The 24884-nt window shown below is 39.0% G+C and overlaps 1 protein-coding gene across 1 annotated transcript in view; it reads left to right on the forward strand.

Annotated features, from left to right (window-relative positions):
* LOC134741734 (protein O-mannosyl-transferase TMTC1-like) overlaps positions 1–24884 on the forward strand; it is a 227612-nt gene that overhangs the window by 86725 nt on the left and 116003 nt on the right. Inside the window, exon 2 of the mRNA XM_063674626.1 lies at positions 1164–1341. Coding sequence (XP_063530696.1) covers positions 1164–1341 — 178 coding nt within the window. The remainder of the gene's footprint in view (positions 1–1163; positions 1342–24884) is intronic.

The following is a 24884-nucleotide window of genomic DNA, read 5'->3' on the forward strand; positions in this document are numbered from 1 at the left end:
TTTTCAGAAATGTTTGTGTTTGTTAGACGCTAACACTAGTTTGATAAGTAGAACTAGACGTTTAGAATCAACCGCAGGCAGTGATAATTCTTTGAGTTCTGGATTACTCGTCTTTTCTACAATAAATTCTCTGTCGTTAATGTAGTTAAATATGAACAAAAGATCAGTGCTATTGAACGGATTTGTGTTATTAAACATTGCATTACCAGTGCAATATATTTGTCCTACACCTGTCTCACTCTAAATACATGCACAAAGCGTATATAGCGTAAGGAGCGCGATGTAATCTTACCATATCTAAAAATCGACAAAATTCGATCAAAATTGACACTTGGCGCGCATGGTATTTCCCGTTCTTGCTTGCGAAATGTGACCTACTAAGTTCCAGACTTTCAATTCAGAAAACGAAACAAGCAATAATCCTATAACTTGTACCACGCCCAAAACGCTTAAAGAGAACGTTTGAAGGCTTCGAATTGTCTGCAAGATGCAAACGGCTCAGACAAGACACGCATAACGCTTATACACAAAACGTCATATCTCCATACGAATCTATACAAAGATAAGACTTTTTGTAAATAACGTTTAACAACAAAAGGTCGTATCTTCATACAAAGCTGTATAACGATATGACTTTAGGTTTAGGGTGAATAGATACCAGAATAAAGCCTGTCGTGTTTACAGTTCATTTACACGCATTCGGGCGTGAGATCGATCGTATATGGATTATGGAGGTTTTATTATCCTTAATAAAAATATAATGGAGATTAAAGGTTACATACCAATTACAACAGCATGGCAGTGCATTGGTATAAGAAATGTCATACACAACATTCATTGTACCTATTAAGATGAGACCTTTGATTTGTTTTTTAGGGTTCCGTACCTAAAGGGTAAAAACGGGACCCTATTACTAAGACTCCGCTGTCACCAGGCTGTATCTCATGAACCGTGATAGCTAGACAGTTGAAATTTTCACAGATGATGTATTTCTGTTGCCGCTGTAACAAAAAATACTAAAAACAAAATAAAATTAATATTTAAGTGGGGCTCCCATACAACAAACTTGATTTTTTTGCCGTTTTTTTGCGTAATGATACGGAACCCTTCGTGCGCGAGTCCGACTCACAGTTTTTTTAATAACCTACTTTTCTTTGTTCCAGACTAAACTACCTCTTCTCCGGCCTCTCTCCCTGGTACTGGCACCTTACCAACGCGTGCCTTCACTGCGTTAGTTGCACGCTAGTCGCGCGCGCGAGCGCGACAATCGCACGGCTGCGGCGACCATTTGCAGCGCTCGCTGGCCTATTGTTCGCTCTGCATCCTGTTCATAGTGAAGCGGTAAGTTTTGTACTAATAAATATGCTTAAAATAGTAAGTTTGATTATTCAACATGCCTAAAGGGGCCCACTGACTATCAGTCCGCCGGACGATATCGGCCTGTCAGTTGTTCGGAACTGTCAAATTTTTGTTCTAACTGACAGGCCTATATCGTCCGGCGGACTGATAGTCAGTAGGCCCCTTTAGTGTAAGGCCTGAGTGGACGCTCGAGTTGGGCGTGCAGCGGGGCGGGGCGTGCGGCGTGCATGTTAAACAAATGCAAACGTATAGGAGCGGCCTTAGTGCACGCTGCTCAAATCACTTGTGAGCCCGACGCGACGCTGCACGTCCCGCCGAACGCTCCGCTTCGAGCGTCCACTCAGGCCTTACACTAAAAGACCGCTATGTACCTACTACAATTATATGCGCGGCCCGCAGTCTGCGCCGGTCCGTCACCGTCAACGCATGCTCCTGGTGACACTCCTCGGTACGGAGTGAAACATGTCGAAGCGTTTTTCGACTTAAAATACGTGAGTGACCCGTTATTATATTTAATATATATGCGCGTAGCCTAAAAGGCCTACCTCATAACCTAAGTATGTTTTACCTACAATAGGGTTTTCCACTATTTTTTTATTAATGGTATCAGTCGATCAGGTTTGTTTTGAGGATCAAATGTCTGTATGGGACCCATTGTCTTAAAGCAATGCAAAAGTCACAAATGATGGTCAAAGTCTGGCACCCGCACTTTACTGACGTAACGCTTCTGACAAATTGACATTACCTATACATCGTGACGTAATATCGTCAGCATGTAACGTCGCTATTGCTTAGAAGCCGTGGAAAACAAGGAAATTGCGATTTTGTCGGTGAATATTGCGTTTATGTATATGATGACACTAGTCACTAGTCCTCTATTTATCGCACTTAACCATATTAATAACATTATTTTACATAATCCCACTCTTGACATATTCTCGCAATCAGAACCGAAATTCCTAGCCACATCAGCCCGCTACCTAGTATCAATATCCACGCCCACAACTATTAATATTAATTAATTTAGTGATAAGCATATTATTTTAGTTTTAAGTACATATATGTTTATAACCCATAACTTGCATGTTTGGTTTAACTGTAAATGTAAAGTTGGTTAATAAATAAAATAAAATAAAATAAATAAAATAAAATTAATGAGCACCTTGGCCGCTCCGTATGTGATGGCGGCTGTACCTATTTGAATGTGTTGAATAGCTTTTAATATAATAGGAGGCGTTTCAGCGAGCTGTATGGGTTATAATTCGGCGTTACTGACGGCATTGTGCTCGTAACAATGGACTTAAGTGGTGTTCATAATTTATTGGAATAAACGTATGTTGAATGAGATTACCGCGTCAGGTATAGAGCCAAATTCAGATTTACTTCTGGTTATGATACGACCTTGACGATCATCTTGACGGAGATAAAAAATAAAAATAAAATAAACTAATACACTAAAACTAACTCTAACACACTATTCTTCTTATTTATTTATTTTTCTTATTTTATGATTTCTTTTATATTATGTAATGTTTGTTTGTGCTTACGAATAAAATCTTATTCTATTGTATTGTATTCTATTCTAAAAGTAACTTATGCTTATAGAGCCCAATTCAGACTTACCTACCATAGTAACGGATTTGAACTGGTTTTGACACGACCTTTACAATAATCTTGACGTACACAACAAATAAACATAAAAAACTAAACTAACACACTAAAACTAACTTACTAAAACACTAAAGTAACTTTTTTACGTATCCAATGCTGCTGTAAATGTCTTAATCGATGTTGCGGCCCGGATTTTCGACAATTGTGGCAGCAATGCAGTCGGCAGCAATGTCGCACTGCAATACTGCGGCAGTAACGCTGGTGCAGCCTTAATCCGAACGGTACTTTTCGAGCTTTTGCAGTCTATATCTAAATAGGTATCCAATATCCAGCCCGGGTGTCCCAGATTGTGTCGCTCGATAACACTAGTTCGGGACAGGCCGGGATTGGAATAGTCTGCGACCTAGGTAATTGAGCCGATACTGTGTCCTAGGTACAGACTACACAGACACTGCATTTCGAAGCGTTTACGAAGAAAGCGACAACCACACATAGGTTTAAGGTTACTTGTAAACTGATTTCCAAGCAGCACTGCTCATCACAGTCCTTTGCGTCTATTGCAGACGATTTATGATTTGCTGTTCAGACAACGGGTTTGGTGACTGTGGAGGCCGTTGTGTGAGCGGCTCGACCTCCCACATTTTTGGCACCTGAGGTTCCAGTCCCGGTTTGCTTTCTGCAGCACCTTCTGCTATCTATCGCATTAAACTAGGCTTGGTTGTCTGGTTTTCTGTTTGTTAATTAGTTTAAAATTTAAATCTCTGACTAGTTTTCAGATAAGTCAAAGACGAACCCAAATATGTAGATTTCGTATATGTAAGATCCTTCTCAGCAATAGAATTACGGTTTTTTTTGACATTGTTAACAAAAAAAAAAGTATTCATTTCTTTCAAAATCCGGCAGACAAAAAATGGAGATAAAAGATTGAAGAACCGATAGCCTTTTGTATTAAAATTGTAACTGTAGTGCAAATGTAGGAGTATCGACTCAAAACTTGTCAAAAATCGATGAAAACCGCGGGTAGTCCCTTAAGGTACCATTCGGATTCAGACCACACTATCATTACTGCCGCAGTAATGCGGCGGTATATTCCTGTTGCAGTAATGCTACCGAATACAATACTGCAGGAAACGTTAAATTTTATGTAAATGTCTCTGCCACTGCCGTCACAAAACCGCACAAACGTAATACCGTTAGAATCTACGTATACACGTGCTTGCGGCGCTAGTTACTACATTGAACTACCTACGAGCCAACACCCCTAACCTCGTGGTCGCAGCCGGTGAAACCCCACACTTTGAGTACCTACAAGCAACCCTACAACACAAATATCAAGAACAAACAATTAAGACAAATACAAATCCCCATTGTACAGATAACAATGTTAGCTTTTACCGACATAGGTGTGTTGTTAAGTTTCAAAAATAAAAGCTTAGCCATTTACGAGCTAGGTATATCAAGACAAGACACTTTTTGACGACCGGTCTGGCCTAGTGGGTAGTGACCCTGCCTGTGAAGCCGATGGTCCTGGGTTCGAATCCCGGTAAGGGCATTTATTTGTGTGATGAGCACAGATATTTGTTCCTGAGTCATGGGTGTTTTCTATGTATTTAAGTATTTATATATTATATATATCGTTGTCTGAGTACCCATAACACAAGACACCTTGGGCTTACCGTGGGACTTAGTCAACTGTGTAAGAATATCCTATATATTTATTTATTTATAAAAAAAAAAAAAGATCGTAGTTGTCTATATTACTTAACACACTAAATTGTAATTAACAATCTAGTCTAGTGATAGTGATACATGTAGGTACCTACCATTTAAATAAAATCAAATATAAACATAATCATAATTATTATAACATACTCCAACATTGTAGAATAATGAATGTGTATGATAGAATGAAACTAGCGATAATATTAGAATATAGACATAAATTGGAAAGTCTGAATAGGTATGACAGACCAACTAACCTTAGAGTAAAAAATATTTCAATATATCAAGTAACAACAACTATTATGGGCAAAGAGTCTGGTCAAGTTATTTGCCACACATCTTAAATAGTCTTAATAATTAAGAAATAATAATAAGAGATAGATAATTTAGAAGAGGGTAAGCCCCATAAAATTAAAATAATGCTAAAAAAGCACTGCCTGAATATTTAAGTTAAACATCATATTATATAAAATAATAAATAAAATAAAATAAGCCTTTATTCCTGCTCTACATTGATAACAATATATTATTAGGTATTACTTTTCCGACGATTGGGTTTTGTAACAACAGCTTGTCTATCGACAAAGGTTTCCTCTAAAGATTGTCATTTCTCCCTATCTCTTGCAAGTCTAATCCATCCTGGGCCGGCCACTTTTTTGAGGTCATCTTCCCAGCGTTTCCATTGGCCGCCCTGGTTCCTTGCACAGCCTATTGGGTACCATTCTGTTATCTTCCTGGTCCATTTATCAGTTTTTTCTCTTATCATGTTATATATAGCATATTATACGTATTAAATAAATAGTAATAATATAAATGTAATAGAAATATTAGAAATAAGACCATACTTAGCGTACAATCTATTAGAGTGTAGATTAGGCTAAGTCTGAGAGTAGATTTTGTAATTTCTTTTTTTGAAATAAACAGTTTAAATAAAATAAAAACATCAAAACCTATATTGTGTGACATGTAGAATTATTTATAATTTTCTCTATCATAATCTCAATCTCAATTTTACCAACTTAGATAATTTAGCGGTTCACGTTATTTTAGTCACTCGCGCGACATGTTTCGGAGAGCCTAGATCTCCATTTTCATTTCTTAATAGTCACTTTCACCTGACAAACTATGTCTCAACACCCCAAACCCTTAACCTCGCGGTGCCAACCCCGTTAAACCCCACAATTAGGGAGTAAGTACAAACCCAAGCGACCCGACAAGAGCAGCAAGAACAAATACTTGTTAACACAAACAACACGTTGAGATGTGTTGAGGCGAGGGCGAACTTTGATTTTCGTAGTTAGAAGCAAATAGTGACGTCCAGAGTGGCCAAATATATCGTAAGACATCCTTATTGCTGTGATAAAAAACCGGCCAAGTGCGAGTCGGACTCGCGCACGAAGGGTTCCGTACCATTACGCAAAAAACGGCAAAAAAATCACGTTTGTTGTATGGGAGCCCCCCTTTAATATTCATCTTATTCTGTTTTTAGTATTTGTTGTTTTAGCGGCAACAGAAATACATCATCTGTGAAAATTTCCACTGTCTAGCTATCACGGTTCGTGAGATACAGCCTGGTGACAGACAGGCGGACAGCGGAGTCTTAGTAATAGGTTTCCGTTTTTACACTTTGGGTACGGAACCCTAAAAACCAATGTAGTAATATAGCCGGTTTTAACTCCTATTTTTAGAACATCAATAGAACCTTTGGAATAAACAAACGCTTATGTAGATATGTTTTAGGGGTCCCTTTGTTTGACATAATTATTGAAAGTCATAATGTAATGATTGTCATATTATCATTATCAAGCTTTAATGTCAAACTTAGGGTAAGCATAGTAAGATAGCAACTTAAGTAAGCATAAAATTGTAAAAAAGAGCGCTTTCTCGCCAACAAACTGCATACGCAGTTTGGCGAGTAATTTTGAAATTAGTTATGTATGTGCCTTTGAAAAATAAATGAAAAAAAAAAAATAATAATTAGTCATAATCCTGAAACCGTTAACTTTTCAGGATTTTCCTCAGGTTATGCTATAGATAGGTTAGGTTAGGTTTGTTTTATGGCAATCCTGAAAAGTTACGCGTTTCTGAGAAAAACCAAATTATGACTAACGAAAATGTGTATTAAAATTTAAATCACATTTACAAACGGGTCTATCGCGAATTTATTTTGTTACATTTAATTTAAATTTAAATTAAATTATTTAATTTTTTAATTCTAATTTTAATTTATTTTGTTTGTTAATGTGATTTAATATGTGTTCAACCCGCGAAAGTTTTAAATGTTATAACGAAAATGTGGACAAACAATACATTATGACTTAAAACTACATGGGAAACAATAGAGACCCTATTTTTAACCCTTATATTTATCGCCTAATGTTAGTTGGGAGGGTCCCGTTTTTACCCTATGGGAATGGTCTTGTCAGGTTGGTCTCTCTCTCTCTACCTTGTTCCCGCTTCGGAGAGTGGATCTACTGGATCTGGTCGCGCCCCACCGTGTATATATAGGGCGGTACATCGGGTGAATAGGCTAAATCGGTAATTATATCCCGGTTGTCATGTTTCTATATCGTTAGCGCGATCTATCTCGGAGGTGGCGCCACCTCTTGACAAGTTCGTGTACTAGATAAGTCTAAATATACCAGTCAGTACTAAGTTGATGTTTCTTATGAAAGCAAAACATGCTGTTATGAATGCACAGCTTGTACAAAATGCACTGAATTATTCAGAGCATAGTAGCTAGGTCATCTGTTAACGTCTAGCATTGGATTCAGGGCACTTTACTTGTCAAATATCTTGTTATACTTGTGTGTTGTGTCTTACAAACTAGAATTTCACTCAGCCGGTACCGTTCGAATTTCTGAATCCAGCATTTCTACAGTATTACTGCGGCATTACTGCATTTTAGTATTGCAGCATGACTGCTGACTGCATCGCTGTCGCAAATATTAAAAATTCCTCTTTGCGGCAGCAATTTGTATGAAAACATGATATATAATGGCACTGCCTTAATTTGTGCTACTCAAGTCGGTGCTAAGAGTATGGACTCTAAGTAACAAACTAACATTTTTGGTATAATAAGCGTCCATAGGCTTCGGTGCCCTCCATTGCGCAAACTGTACTCTTTTTTGCCACCCTCGTGCTAAAAATAACAGTTTCCAAGTACATCTCGGCATGTTTCCCGTAATTCCTTTGAGTGATCACAGCGTGGCTCAGCTTGGGACGTGATTCGAAGCTTTATTTTTATTGATTGATATTTGGATTTCTTTTTTGTTGTCTATTTTTTCCTTAGATTTGATCAAAATTCGGCTGGTTTGAAGAACTTCTCATTCTGGGCGGAATAAATGTGGAAACCCAATTTGAGACAAAAACTATATGTAATTTTTACAATAATACCATACGTTTTCGTAACTCAATGGAAGATTATTTAGGACATAACGTTGAAATTGCGCTTATGATGTACAGAATGGGAACTCTGTCTACCAAATTTTATCGAAATCTGACGGAAACACTCGACCACAAAATAAAAATCGACCCATTTCGGACCAATCAGACAATAAGAATAATAAAAAGAGTATTTTCGTTAAGCTGTATGTTACAAGTTTTCATAAATTCACAAAGTTCAAAGTGCTTCTATTTGTGAGTATATGTTTGTACACATAATGTTTAGTTACGTAAATGTAGGTAACACACAGTTTATAATAATAATTATAGTACGAGTATACAGAAAACCTACCTCTTTCTCAGCCTTTACAGACAAAAGCTAAACAGAAGGCCTTTAACACACCTCATTTTGACGAGGGCCAGCAGAGCCATACATTTTTAATTTAGCACTCAGTTATTTGCCCGTATTTCCCTCGTTTGTCGGCCTTTAAGTGATCCCGGGGAAGCACGTGCGCGTACGTGACGAAACAACTGTTGTTTCTATTTTTGAGGAACGTGGCTTATTATGTTATAACTAAAGAACTTGACGGAAGCCTTTGATTTGGTAGATCGTGAGGTTTTAGTAAGAAAATTAACACAATCGAATAAAAATAATGTTTTAGATCATGCATCATGTTTTATCGTTTTTTTGGATAAAATACAGAGAGTAGTTTTAAAATAGGTTAAAACATTTGGTCACGTATCTGAGTGTACCTCAAGGTACCATTCTTACCGCTACTGTTTTCATCTCGATGAATGTCCTACCAAATCATCTGTAGTCATTCATTTTTATTTTTTTAATGTTAGTGAAACCGATATTTTCCTTGTTTTCCTTGTTTTCCTCTGCCTTAGAATAATTGGTTCGTGGGCGGACATGACGAAACACTGTTGTTTCTATTTTTAAATCGCAAAGTGGCTTATTATGTTATACTTAATTATACGACCGGTCTGGCTTCAGTGACTATTCACTCAATTTCTACTGAGTCATGTTCTTTGTTTTATATTGATGAAAACCTCAATTTTCCGAGTCTTTCTCTTTTGAGTAACGAGCACGGACAAAGCACCCTGTGTTTGTTTGTACTTTTAATCCAGGACGTGGCTTATTATATCGTGACTTGGCAATGGAAGACACGTAGACCGTCTTCCCCAGCTTAATTGCGGAAGGATCTTGATGGATCGATCGACGACAAATACGACAATCAAATAAATAATAGGTACAGAGTTTTATAACTCATATTATTTTTTGGGCGCTTTTGAATTTGGAACTTTAATATTGTCTTCGGTTACCGCGATAGATACTCATGAAATGTTGCATGATGTTGTGTTGGATGATGTTGGACATTCTGAGTATAATATGTTTTGAAAAGATGTGTCCCGCCGAGTTTCTTGCCGGTCCCATATTGGGATACAATTTAGGAGGGAATTAAATCTTCTCGGGTCAGAGATGTAGGGTTAGAGCCGGCTTAGTTTTATCGCCTATATCTTTACTTAAAAAAAGTTGCATTGTAATAACGTTTCTCTAGAAACTTCCTGCCTCGCACAGCTAAACTGTGGAATGAACTGTCGCCTGCGGTATTTCCGGACCGATATGACCTTCAAACCTTCAAGAAAAGAGCGTATTCCCATCTTAAAGGCCGGCAACGCACTTACAACCCCTCTGGTGTTGCGGGTGTCCATGGGCGGCGGTAATCGCTTTCCATCAGGTGATCCGTCTGCTCGTTTGCCTCCTATTTCATAAAAAAAAAAAAAAAAAAAAACTAGCCTCATGAACCGATTTTGCATGTACAACCAGCCTTAAAGTTTATAGTTTATTATGGTTCATTATTTTTGTATGTAAGTAGTTTTGCACATTGTAGCTTTTCCTTTGCACCCGTTGACCACGAACGCTGTAAAGGGATGTATTATAAATTCAATATACGAATATAATCCGTTTGGAACTTTCTTTTATTTCTGTACGAGTTCATAACTCGAATTGAAATGTGAAGGCCAGCCACACTTATATAATAACCCGCTGCCACACACACACTTATTCTCATTGACCGTATCTTGACTCATAAATTTGCGCCACAAAACCGAGTGAAAACAAAGCAAAGTTAAAGCCACACAGAACCGATTTAAGTCCTCCTATTCCAAATCCAATACCGCAACGTCTGTTCGCGGCGTCAGTTGGCGAGCCAATAAGAACAGCTTATAGATTTGTACAGCCACGGACTTAAACCTTTTATTGGTCAAGATAAAATACACGATTCAAGCCTCATCGCCTTAAAAAGATGATGTTACAGGATGGTAATTTTTGCCACATAATAAATCTATTCATTCATATCAGCCCTTTATCGCCCACTGCTGAGCATAGGTCTTTCTTCTAGTACGCCACTTGTCCCGGTCCTGAGATAATCTCATCCAGAAGTGACCCGCAATCTTCCGGATGTCCACCCAACGAGCTAACGGCCAGGGGATTCTTTCGTCCGAAAGCGGGCACCATTCCGTTAACATTTTAGTCCACCTGCCATTACTCTGCCTGATGACTAGATATAGTAGACATTTAATAGCGTGAGTATTGAACAACCATATTAGCTTAAATATAAGATATAAGTTGACCACGTTTTTCTTTATGGTAGCTAAATTTGTTCTAACGTTATAAGCGCCTCAAAAATATTGTCAAAATAATTAAATATTTCACATTGATAAATTGTTAAATGCTATTTATATCCCGTACACTATGCCCTTGTTTAAAATACAGAACAATTTTAACTGTCCTCTAGGGCTACGATGGTCGGTTTCTTATCATCTGTCATCATGCCTGTCACGTTCTACAAGTATGTAAGTGCGAAAGTGACGTATGACATGACAAGTGATAAAGATGCGACCATGATACCGCCGCGGCACTGATAAATCAAACAGATAAGAAGTGTTAAAACATAGTAAGAATGCGTTTGTTTTGAGTTTTGACTAGACTGTGATAACCTTTTGTATTGTTTATGAGCTCCCGATATTTCGACGCAGTTACATGCATCTTGTTCATCATATCATATCGGGAGCTCATAAATAATACAAAAGGTAATCACGGTCTATATCCCGGTCAATATAAGTCTAGTGAAACTAACCGTGAATTATTCAAAACTCTTAGACTGTCACTGTCAGTAATGGTATCTGAATGAATGAATGAATGAATAAAGCTTTATTAAATTTCCATACAGATTGAATGCAGTGAATATCGATTTATAACCTTACATGCTATATATCAATTACATTAATTTAGGAATAATATTAATTAATAAAACGTACAATTGAGAAATTATGAATATAAAGTAAAATTTGAATAATTATATAATTTAAATATGTCAACAGCATGCAATACATTCATTATTAATATTAAATAATCTGTGTGGACCCCCTTCGGGTAAAAGCCTCCTCCAAAGAAATCCAGGTTGACCTGTCCTTCGCCAGGTCTTGCCACCCTTGGCCCGCCACCGTCTCTATGTCGTCGGCCCACCTGGTGCGTGGGCGGGCTCTCGCTCCGGTGCCTCTAGGTCCGGTCCACGCTACTGCTCTTTTGGTCCACCTATCGTCACTGTGGCAGGCCCATTTCCATTTTCTTTGCAGGCAAAATGGTATCTACTCGTAACTTAGCTAATACAAGCCAAAATATATGTAAAACAAGACAATTCGGATTCCAATATCGCAACAAGCTGTACGAGGCGCCGGCTGTCTGACCAATCACGACAGCTTATAGATCTTGGTACAATCAAGATCAAAAGGGGCATTCCATAAAAGTGTCGGGTATGTGACGCAATTTTTAGGGTTCCGTACCCAAAGGGTAAAAACGGGACCCTATTACTAAGACTCCGTTGTCCGTCTGTCCGTCTGTCTGTCACCAGGCTGTATCTCATGAACCGTGATAGCTAGACAGTTGAAATTTTCACAGATGATGTATTTCTGTTGCCGCTATAACAACAAATACTAAAAAGTACGGAACCCTCAGTGCACGAGTCCGACTCGCACTTGGCCGGTTTTTTAACACTTCTAATAAAGCTGGCGCAAGAAGCCGTGGCATGATAAAGTTTAATCACCTTTAAACTCATCTATATATATTTATAATACATATTTCTTCAGGTTATTATGATATCTGCCATAAAGTAGACCTTTTTTGGAATGTTAAATATATTAAACCGGGTCACTCACGTTTATAAAGTCGATGAATGCTCGACATGTTTCGCTTCATAACCGAGGGTAGTTTCTCGTCTCCCCTGCCGCCGCCGTCGCCCGCACCGAGTAATCGGTCGCGGAGGGCTGCAGCCCGCAGTCTGCGTCGGACCACCAACGCTAGCGTTCTTTGAAAATGCTCCTCGTTATGGAGCGAAACATGTTGAGCAATCATCGATTTTATAAACGTGAGTGACAGTGACCCGGTTTAATATATTTAATATGTCAGTCACGTGCTTTTCTTTTCTCGAATGCACCAAAAATATTAATCCGTATTGGGACAGAACGAACACGAACACGAACTTTATTGTTAGAACAAATTCGGTCCAACTATCTACGAATTATATAAACTAAAACGACGTACCCAACATGTAAAAGAAGATGGGGATGAAGCAGTCAGGTTTTGATAGACATTCGGAAGTTATTTTTAAAAGAGTTGAATAGGTTACGGTAGAAAACCGGAGATCTATTCTAATTTCACAATTTGTTATTGTTTTGAACTAATTTATTACTACTTTAACTTAATTTAGCATGTACCGATCAGCGTGAGCGATCTTAAAACTGTTATCGAATTAATCAAAACCGTATCGTCGCTATACTTACTCAACCTCATATCTGCAACAATCATTTGATGGAAATGTGCGCTTTTTTTTTCATTCGGAATACGGGTGCTTTTGTCATCAAATGAGTGTTGCAGATACGAGGTTGAGTAAGTATAGCGGCGATATGTTAAATCAAAATCGAACTCCCGTACTCATTTTGTTGAGAAACTTCCTAAATATGCAAGTGGCTATTTCAAAACCTAGTTGTTCCCCTGCTGCTACATTTTTCAATTTAATTCAGCACTTTCGAGCGCGTCTGTACGCCGTAAAACATCAGATGGCAGCTCGTCACGTATTAAATTAGTTCCGATTTTCCGGATCCGAACTGAACGGAATTCCGGTTCGGTTGAATGTCAGCTCTTGGATTTTTCAGTTTTTTTTTTAATTCTTTCTTTATACGTATACCTAGAATGTGTATAAATAAAAGTAATATTTACAAAAATCAAAATTATTACCAAAATATTACTTTGCTTCGCGAGAAGATAACGTGATTCAATCAGTGCTAACTCGTTATACTTACTTGCGTATCATTTACATGCAATTAATGTTCCGACCCTCCCGCCGCAAAACTCAATACGTAGGTAAATAAATATAAGAAACCAGCACCAAAAAAACAATACTCGACACGTGTTTCGCCTCTCTACGAGGCATCGTCAGTAACAGAACGGCCACGCACCGCCCCTCCCCGATTCGAATTACCTCGCCCCGCGACAGCAGATTGACGACCTTTTGCCGACCGCTCAGTACAGTACTGTTTTAAGCAACTTATACAATGATGCATGCCGCGTGTACAGACGTGCCGTTCACACATAGAAACGCAAGTGATTTTTGATGTATAGCGTGTCCGTCCTGTGGCGCCAGTTAGCGTTGCTCATATTATACATTATAGGTATTTTTCGTTAACCCGTTAACCGCGGCAACTAGCGGACGCCCTAATACCAACTAAAGTTTTCCTAGTAACTTAGCTCGTTAGCATGATAAAGCGGGCTGTATTTATTCCAGTTAATTATCGTTATCTATCGCTATCGCAGATAGCGACGGTGCAACGTAATTTACTGCTAGGCTGAGAGCTGAAGGGGAAATTGAGGTAGCCGTTAGTGTCCGACCGAAACCGGTTTTTTTTTCGAAACAGAGTCCGAATCCGAAGGATCGGTTTTGCTCTAGTTTTGGCCTACTTTTGGTTTTGGAAACTTGATCTTTGTGCCAAAACCTACCAAAACCAAAACTTCGCTCGTATATTTCGGTGCGGCCGAATGGTTTGGCCTTCGGCCGAAATCTGATTTGTATGGTGAAACCTGCTGAAACCTGCCGACACCGAAACTGAAACCGAGACTTCAGTCAGATATTAGTAACCGTCAATTAAACATAAATATGTAACGTAAGTAACCATAATATTTTGTCACTTAGGTATAGTACAACCAGAACATCTTATGTGTTCTTAAATACCTATATGTACCAGGCACGGCTGATGATAATTATTTCGGTTCGGTAACATTCTGTTTTCTAATAAAATAGCTTTATAAGTATATTTAATAATCGTCAAATCACACACGAAATAATATAACTATATAGGCACAACTTTCTTATATTTATTATTTTTTTGTCACTGCTTCTCAAAACCACGAGCTCTTATTACTTAACTCGTCTATCCTTCTTATTATCTCTTAAAAATGAAAAAAATGACCCAAAGCGTTCCATTCATACATTATTACAAACATTTTAAGTAAATAACACAGTTTTCAGTCCATCAAAAAACTCGAATACTTAATATACGACAACGTTACTAGTTTCGCTACCGGCTCTCGCACTATTCGTCGTATTTACAGCCTGCGGCTATACTGTCGGTGCCTTAATTAAGCCTTCTACTCAAATCGCTCCCTTTCTGATAGCATGTGGATCTTAAATATATTAGCTAGACGCCATGGTAATCTACAGCATCTGCGTAACCTCTAGCCGCCTACAACTCAAAATAGTTTTTTGAAGTAACTAACTTAGCGGTTTCACTCACGTATTTTAGTCACTCGCGCGACATGTTTCGAAGAGCCTAGGTCTCCACTCACTCACTGCACTCACTCAGGCACTGTTAGTGCTTGAAAATGGAGAACTAGGCTCTCCGAAACATGTCGCGCGAGTGACTAAAAATACGTGAGTGAAACCGCTAAGTTAGTTAAGTTAATATGTCTCACGATAGTTTAAATTCGATTAGTTTATTTATTTATTTCAAATACAATATGTATATTGGTAGGTTGTTCTATTAGTAATTTTCTATGATATATTGAATCGCCTGATGGTAAGTAATTACTGTCATGGATACAGCACCAGAGTGCACGGAGTACAACCGCCGCGGACACTCGTGTCTGAGGAAGGATTCCCGACGAATCCGAAACATGTCGCCAAAAGCGACTAAAAATAATAGTGAGTGAAACCATACTGATCTAAATATGTTGCTACACTGAGCAAGGCGCTGTGTGTCGCGCCTGCATTACACCGCCACGGCTGTTGAAGTGGAATATGTACACCAGAAGACCGGTTACACGCTGAGGGTGTTCCAGCTTCGATCGCGCCACTACGTGCAATTCAACTTTTTTGTGGTGCGCGGGCCGCGACCGCTGCAGGGGACCATCGACTGCGCCGACTTCTGGCCGAAAAGTGTCGTCTTTCGGAGGTTCCGGGGCAAACTGCCGAATCCGACACAAGAGCAGATTCAACGGAGCCACTCCGTTCTGTCGCCAAAATAGTGTTTAGTTATTAAGTTTATGAAATTTATATGTATGTTAGTCTATAAGGTATATGTAATATGGGCCTTGTTGCCTGAATTAAATTTTAAAATAGAATATAACAAACATGTACAGACAGACAATAAAAGTAGAGAACCAAAACATTAAGAGCGCATCACGAAATGGACCCAACTCAGCATATTACTTACTACCATATGGCTGCTCAATATGGCTCTAAACTTATGGTAGTCGATAGTGAGTTTGGGTTGTCAACTGACGATTATATTCCGACGCTGGCTCTCAGACTCCCCAAGTTTACTCCTCGGTTGTATCGGCCGCGCCTTAATTAAGTTTCTGTGACTATAGCTCCCCCTTCTACACCTTCTGAATCTTAAATGCACTAGATAAGGACTAGGGCTTTATTTGAATCACAAAGGAGGATTATTTTACAGGCAGTGAATCTAAGATCTTTAATATAAGTCTCTAAATTAAAGAGAAGCAATTGAAAATACAAAAGTAAAAATAGTATGGAGATAAAAAGTACAAATTTAAAATAACGCTGTTAATTCCATGTTTCAAACCTTCAAGAAAAGAGCGTATTATCATAGGCCGGCAACGCACTTGCAACCCTGGTATTGCAGGTGTCCATGGGCGATGGCTATTAAGTCCATTGCTGGCCTTTAGATAGGAGTATGATCTATTCTTGAAGACAAAACTTCCGTGAGACACAGACATATTAAATATCTATGTCTCTTTCGCTTCCTTCACTTTCATAACATTCCACATACCCGCTCGCCGATTTATACTCTGATTTGCAATTAAATTCCAAAAAACTAACCTCACTCAGATCCTTTTTCTTTCGTAATAATGGAAAATATGTAAAGAAGTAAACTCAAATTTCCCTTTTGCATACTCTAGCATTTAAAATAAATATAGATATATTTTTAGCTTTGTTTAGTTCCTTAAAACATACGGAAAAGAGAAAAAGTGAGGTTAGATTATTGGAATTTAATTATAAAACAGAGTTTAGGGTGCTCTTGACCTGTCCTTTCTTCAGGATTTCCCCGATCTGATCAGAGAAAGCCCGCCGAGGTCTGCCCCTTCCAACTCCCGTTTCTACCTCTCCCTTATACACTCTCTTTGTTAGCCTTCTTTCAATCATTCTTTCCGCGTGTCCAAACCATCTCAACATACTTTTCTCAATTTTTGTCACTACATCTTCGTTCAGTCCACACTTTTCCCACACTTTAGAAATGTTGTCGTTGTGTTTTGTCAAATAAACCGACAGTCGCATGATCACTCCTTCTCATCACATGCAACACAACCACAGATTTAATATATACCTATACGCTAGATGACGCAAATACCACGATTTGTATTGAAACCAAGCGTGCTTTTTCATACAAAATTTACGCATAATATAATTTTAAAATTACTTATCTGTGATAGGAAATATGTTCTTGCCTTTGGGTGCTCGCAATTTTTGGGCTGTTGCAGTTAATCATCATGCAACGAAGCATTTTTTAAGTTTTTACGGACGTCCGGCTGCAACAACTAACGCGCGTGGACTGTAAAGAGCGACGGTCAACCTCGACGCTTGGTCGGGGTTCGGACACGCGAAGTAGATGCATTTGCGTCTTCTATGGTATATTTATTTCTGTGAACACAACCCTTATTCAACTGCATCTATATTACCCGCCTTTATCTTACTTGAAATATGAAGTCGGCAGGATTTATGCGCCCGTCAAACAAAAGCCTGATAGATGGGGCCGTAGATTTCCACTCGTAGATAGAGTTGTGCTGTTCTCGAGAACGTTCTCTGTTTAAACGTCAAACTTCAAATTACTTCATTGCCAAACATGAAAGTTTTTGCCATTTCATTTTCATTTCTCGCGTCAAATGTGTTTCATTTCTCTTTTGCTTGGGTTTAATTGAAAAAAGTAACCTATCCCTTCGCGTGGCAAATTTCCGCGGCAGGAATGAAAAAATACTAGAGTCAGACCAAGACAAGTCTGAGGCGCGGTGCCGAGGGCCGATTTTGCAATTTCGAGCGCTCGATTTTGTCACTCAAGAATCTGAGGAAAACGGCGAAATTATGCTACTTTACGAGCAATTTCCTTTAAACTCTTTTATTAAAAACTTCGTCATAGTTGCTACACAAAAATAGTATCCACAACACGCTTCATCAAAAATGTAACAATTAAGCCCCGAACTGTTTCCTACCTGGCCCAAACGTTCCAAATATGCTAGCTGCATTGCCACGCTGAATAGTCAAAGATATCTGTTGGACCAGATAAGAGGCAGCCCGGGGTCGCTGCCCCTGTCCCTTAGCCGACGCCCAATCTCCCTAATCAGCTTCTTGGCCTCGGTGCACCACGGTCCAGCCGTTACTACAGCAACCGGAACAAAGTCATACACTGGTCCCAAGTTGCCGTATTTACCGTGCTTAAACTTAGGCCTACTGTCCACGACGCGTAGCTGCATAGACGCTGCATGAATATGCAGTGCAGCTGCCATGTAGCCCGGCGTACAGACGTTGTCCACGAAGCGTAGCGTAAGCGTATCGTAGCCTACATTTCCTTTCATTCGTGAGAATGTCGTCCATCGATGAAGACGTTATTTACAAAAACTCAACGTGCTATTCCTTGCGATGTAGCCCGGCGTATGACATGCAGTACGCCCAGCGGCGTGAAGCTTGCATGCAGCGTCGCTGACGCGACGTTGCCGCTCCGTCGACAGAGTTGTGCGGTTTTGTATGTAGGCTGCAAGCAAGCGTACAGCAAGCGTACAATGACGAGTACGCGTCTATGCAGCTACGCTTCCGTGGACAGTAGGCCTTAGCAGCAGCCTCAGCCGCTGGACCTGCCTTCCTGCTTGTGTGACCAACATGAGAGGGAGCGAAAGTACACACACATGTGGCACCCCACAGCAGGCTCCGGCCTTTTGCCCGAGGGACCAGTGTAAGACCGTCCGGCCGCCTCTTGCCATCTGATGTACGGCTTAGCCCTGGAGGCTCTAAAATGCAGGGTATGTTATATATTATTATATACTATTAAGTATTACTCAGTTTTAGTGTTGCAAGGTGAGCATAAGTTTTTAGTTAAGGAATTAGTGTAGGTGTTCAAAACTGCCCCTTTGTGCCTATCTGCCCTGCTTCCCCCTATAGTTTGGCCCAGGACTGTCTCACTTTAAACATAGACAGAGAGAATCATAATGTCTTTGTCTTATGCTAGTACTAGCACCCAATAGAAAGGGATGAGTATAATTTTCCTGGTCCTTACTGACTGACAAGTTGTGTTTGCTAGACTATAGTTGCAATTGACATCCGAACGTCACCTTTATGTGACATTCAAAGGGTAGTCAAGTTTGGTGTTACAACACAAATTTAAATAGCTTTAAAATTCAGTCGCAGTCACCTTTAGTTGCTTGCCAACTTGGCACTTGTCAAAAATTTAGATTACAGTAATTGCCAACATGCAAACTTCTAACTACTACATTATCCAACCTTCGTTGCGAAGTTTGCATTACGAGTTCCTATTGGCCGCGAGAATTTGGGCGAGTAAATTTTTTGGGCGAAAAAATTTTTAAGCGACTTCAAAATTTTAACGTTATTATGTTAGGATAAATTCCATCAACTCTGTCTTACTCCTTAAACCCTGGCGGGTGCTGCCTCTGCGTGCGTCCCGCGCGGTGTCCCTTTGCATCTAATTAAAGTGTTTAAAGGGTCTCTTTGTGTTGGCTTCGGCTCCGCGCACGCCTCCAAAATGTCCTGAACACTATTGTTCCATGATGGGTAAAGATGTAATTAATACGTCCTAAATATCTGTTCCAAATGGGTAACAACTGTTATGTAAAAGAACACTGGTTTGAGACTATTTCAAGCGAAGCGTCAGTATTACCGCTACATAATTTAAAAGTGGGTCTGAAATCTGGTCTGTTTAACCAGCTTGTCTAAAGTTTGTTCAGTGTATGGCTGGATTAGTAATGTGGAATTTTAGATAAGGTACGTGATGGAAAACTCTACGTATTCGACCTCTTTTATATAACTCAAAAGCTTAACCCTTTAAACGCTATGCCAACGCCTATCATATGCGGAGCGTCTTCGTGAATCCTGTAAGAATGCACGCAACTACAGCCCAAAATCAATTGCGTGCCAAAGGGTTAAAGTATAGTTAATTTAGAAATTTTTCGATATTTTGTATGAGCAATGTTTTTCTCCATCTTCCTTGCGTTATCCCGGCATTTTACGGCTCATGGGAGCCTGGGGTCCACTTGACAACTAATCCTAAGAATTGACGTAGGCACTAGTTTTTACGAAAGGGACCGCCATCTGACCTTCCAACCCAGAGGGGGAACTAGGCCTTGTTAGGATTAGTCCTGTTTCCTCACGTTTTCCTTCACTGAAAAGCGACTAGTAAATATCAAATGATATTTCGTACATAAGTTCCAAAAAACTCATTGGTATGAGCCGGGGTTTGAACCCGCGATCTCCGGATTGAAAGTCGCACGCTCTTACCACTAGGCCACCAGCAAGGCTTTTCTCCATTTCAAATTTTTTTATTTTGTTTATTTCTTATGAAAATGTTTTGTACTTTTTAAAAGATAAAAGAGATTTATTCGTGACGATCACAACACAAGTACGAACATGTACAGACAACAACAGCAAGAAAAGAAGAGATCATCAAGTGTGCATCACGAAATGGACCCAACTCAGCATAATGCTAGCTATAAAGCCAGCGCTGGTCTTCCGTAGGGCCCATTCGGTGATGCCACGACAGATAACACACAAAGATACATATTAAAACATTACAAAGATACACACAAAGAATACCTAATTATATACAAACATATTAACCAAACCAAAAAGAAATACATGAAGAGCACAAACAAAAATAAAAAACAAGTATACAGGAAAAAAAAAGAAAAACATTCAAGAAACAAACAAACAAATCCATAGACAATTAATAATTATGAATGCGACCATACCATCTGTCAAAAACCAGCTTGCAGCTGCTAGCGCCAGCGGCTACTGGCAAAACTAAAACTGCCCGCAACTGCAAGCACGGTATAACCTCAACTAAATGGTATTTTCGCAACATAAGACGTAATGCTAACATAAACTTAAAATTATAAATTAAAAGAAGTAATATGGCAAAGCAAAAAGGGACAAAAACGAACGAAACGGTAAATAAATACGAGAGACAATTTTTCAACTTCTATAACACTATAACTTGCATTATTCGAATTTTACATTATGTATATTTGTTAGAACCTTTTAAAATGATTGTAAAAATATATTAGAAAGAAATATGAAACTTTTTTCACGTACCTACAGTTTTATTTCATACACTTTAAACCTTATGTGTACCTATAGCTTTAAGTGTTTAGTAAGTAAGTTCTTTTTTGGGGTTCCGTACCCAAAGGGTAATTACTAAGACTCCGCTGTCTGTCTGTCCGTCTCTCTGTCTGTCTGTCTGTCCGTCTGTCACCAGGCTGTATCTTACGAAACGTGATAGCTAGACAGTTGAAATTCTCACAGATGATGTATTTCTGTTGCCGCTATAACAACAAATACTAAAAACAGAATAAAATAAATATTTAAGAGGGGCTTCCGTACAATAAACGTGACATTTTTAGGGTTTTTTGCGTAATGGTACGGAGCCCTTCGTGCGCGAGCCCGACTCGCGCTTAGCCGGTTTTTTGTAACTGAAGTGGCGCTGTTAGAAGGTTATTACAATAAATGTCTCTCTTTCTATTTAAGATTTAGGTATATAAGATTTGTATACATATTCGTCGGCCTAAATCGCAAACCTCGTAACTCAATTTGACCAAATTTTACAGGAGGCACAAAAAACTTCATCACCAAAAATTTTGCATGAAGACTTACTTAGTATTTTTTTTAGATAATGTTAAATTAAATTTAGCCATCAGATTGTTAAAACCTATTTTTTTTAAATCACCTGAACCTGGAAAATTTGGAGTTACTAGTTTTTCTTCAAAATTTCTAGAAAGCTAATCGGGAGTTAAGAGTTTTGCTATAAAAATCCGTAAAAATAGAGGATTATCTTTTGATCTCAACAAGGTAATTGTGGATAAAAAAAAAAATACTTGCAAATTAAAAATATTTATTAAACTTAAAAACAGAAAAGCCGTCTCTGGCTTCCCACGTTAAAGTGGGAGTACAGAATTGCAGCGAGTCGGTAGTAGGATCCCATGGTTTGGGTAGCCAGAATCATAGGGGGCAAATGCTTGTCAACTTTCTCGAGAGAGGGGCTTTTCTTGATGAATTCGTTCTTCAACCATTCTAGGGCATTTATTTGTGTGATGAGCACAGAATAGATAGTAAATTTGTTCCTGAGTCATGGGTGTTTTCTATGTATTTAAGTATTTATATATTATATATATCGTTGTCTGAGTACCCATAACACAAGCCTCCTTGGGCTTACCGTGGGACTTTGTCAATCTGTGTATGATTGTCCTATAATATTTATTTATTTATTCAAGAAATAGCCCCAAAGGAACATGGAAGTGGACGTGATGGAGCCCAGATACTATGACAAAAAATGAGATCACAAAAAGCATATATATTCAGAGACGTCTCAGTGATCAACAGGTTCAACACCGGTAGTGATCACCGACTAGTTAGAGGCTCTCTGAATACAACCATAAGCTCGAACGTGTCCGTTTGATAAGTCCAGGCTCCGACTTCCGACCTAGGCTACTCCAAACCATGGTAGGATCGAAAGCATTTCAGTCGAACCTGGAGAACCGATTCGCTGCCGTGGAAAGCACAAATGCCGTTGACATAAACCAGACCCTCAAAAATGTGGTTGGAATCCTCAGGAAAGAAGGTATGAGATCTTGCGAAGTACAGCGTAAAGCCGGGAGGTCGAAGCTTTTAGAGGAAACCCTCAGGCTCATAATGGAACGATGGGAAAGACCCACCTGCCAAGTTGCAGAAGAAGAAGGAAGGGAGGGAAGGTGGAAGAAGTCTTCACAGCGACGGGCTCTAAACAAGAAGATCGGCAACTAGTACGACGTGACTTCCGGTGCTCCAATACACGCTTCATTGAGCAAGCAATCGGGGGTCAAAAGTTTTTGTCCAGTCCCTTGGAAGAAGCCACCTGACGAAGCTGACCACAACTGATGGGGCTGTTGTATCCTCCCGGTCGGGGATTCTCTCTGAAATCAAATCCTTCTATAGCCTACGCTTCGCACGCATCTCAGTCAGATCCCGAAATGAGGATTCTAGAGCCACATTGATCCACACACATTTTATGCGGCAAAGCTTCTGGTTTATGATGAGCGGTTCTCATCACGCGCTCATCATGATGAGCCGATTTCGTGGCTTGAAAAGCGATTTTTTTGTGTCCACAAGGTGCCTCCAGAGGCAAGCTCTTGAAACTAGTTACCAGCAGAAAACCACGTAACTAATCTTCATGAGTAAAGATCCAGGCGAAGCAAACCTCGTATGTCCATGGCACGCAACCAAAGGACATTTTCAATAGTCTAATGTGTTTAAATATGATAAATATCTATCAAGAATAAACAATCAGTAAAATCGTAGAACCTTATACACATACCTGTTATTCAGCACCCGTTTTCTTCTTAAATATTTACGCAAAACTGACGAGCAGTCACAACGCCATCGCAAATTGTACTGATGGGAGTGGCGGCGGGGGGAGATACGAGGTATTTCTTTTACAAAAATGGCGGTCGGGAGTTGCGAGTTTTTCTATTTTGCTTTTTAAACGTAAACGGTTTATTTTTGGTATTTAAGAGTTTTGCCGTTAGATGCGTTTAGAATAGTACTATCTAAAAGTGTCAAAACAAGATTTTCAAAAAAAATGGAGTTACGAGGTATGCGATTTAGGCCGACATATATTACTTAACACATCTCATACAAACGGTACCCCTAGTGTACATTTGATAGCGTGACGAGCGTTCGCGTTTGCGTTATGTCTATTTTTGTATGGGATTTTGAACAGCGCGCCAAGCGGGATGTTTTGAAAACTCAGTCCCATACAAAATGACACTTAACACAAACGCGTACGACACGTCAGGCTATCGAATGAAATTTACTAAGATGTTTTAAGTAAAATATGTATACAATTATATGTATACAAATATGTACACAAGGGGTACAGTTAATAAATTAATGTAAAGTAAAGGTTCAACCCGAAACCCTATTAATCCATTAATTCACTCCGTTCATAAACTATTCATCGCTACATTACTCGTTAATAAATTATTTATCGTAAATAAACGTTAGTTGAGTGAATTGCATAAAAAGTGTAGTTTCCACAATCGGAAATGTCATCAACATTAAAATATCTGTAAAATAATATATGTCTCACATACAGTCATTTTAAATACTCTTAAATATAGTGTAACTCCTAGTGTGTCTTGGGGGAGGCCTATGTCCAGCAGTGGACGTCTATCGGCTGACATGATGATGATGATGATGATGATGATGATAGTGTAACTCAAATGCTAAAAGGAATTTTACACTTACATTAAAACATCGCTTTTAGTATTTAAAAAAAATAAAGAAAATATATTTTCCCATAAAAATCCCATACAAAATGCATAATATGTCCTCGCAACACTCCACTGTAAATAATAATTCATAACTTTGGTGTAAATTGGCTCAGCGTGTTTTTTTTAAATAACGTCTTTTATACAAACAAAAACTTACAAGATATTTGTTAGACGGTTTTAACATATATTTTATACAACACTAGCTTTTGCCCGCAACTTCGTCTGCGTGGACTTAGTAACCGCAGCTAGAGTAAGAATAGCGCCTGGAAAAATTCTCATAGCAATCTAAATTTGAGCATATTATGCACACAAAGTAGCAGGCACTTCGTTAATTATCTCAATTCCACCCCGCTTTTTACTTTCTTAAGGGATGATTATCGGGATAAAAACTATCCTATGTCCTTCTCAGGGACTCAACCTATCTCTATGCCAAATTTCATCTAAATCGGTTCAGCGGTTTAAGCGTGAAGAGGGAACACACAGGCAGACAGACAGACAGACAGACAGACTTTCGCATTTATAATATTAGTATGGATAATCTTGTGTTGAAAATCGGGGACAGATTTCGTTCCTTTGTATTACGCTTTTTCACGCGTTTGAAGGAAGAATATGAAAGCATGCGTTTATTATTACTTCTTAAAAAAAACCTACGCCGGCGCAAACGCACGTGTCGTCAGCTATATTGGTTTTTGAGAAAATTTGTGCT

Source organism: Cydia strobilella, chromosome 5 (genome assembly GCF_947568885.1).
Source record: "Cydia strobilella chromosome 5, ilCydStro3.1, whole genome shotgun sequence".
Classification (NCBI taxonomy): Eukaryota; Metazoa; Arthropoda; class Insecta; order Lepidoptera; family Tortricidae; genus Cydia; species Cydia strobilella.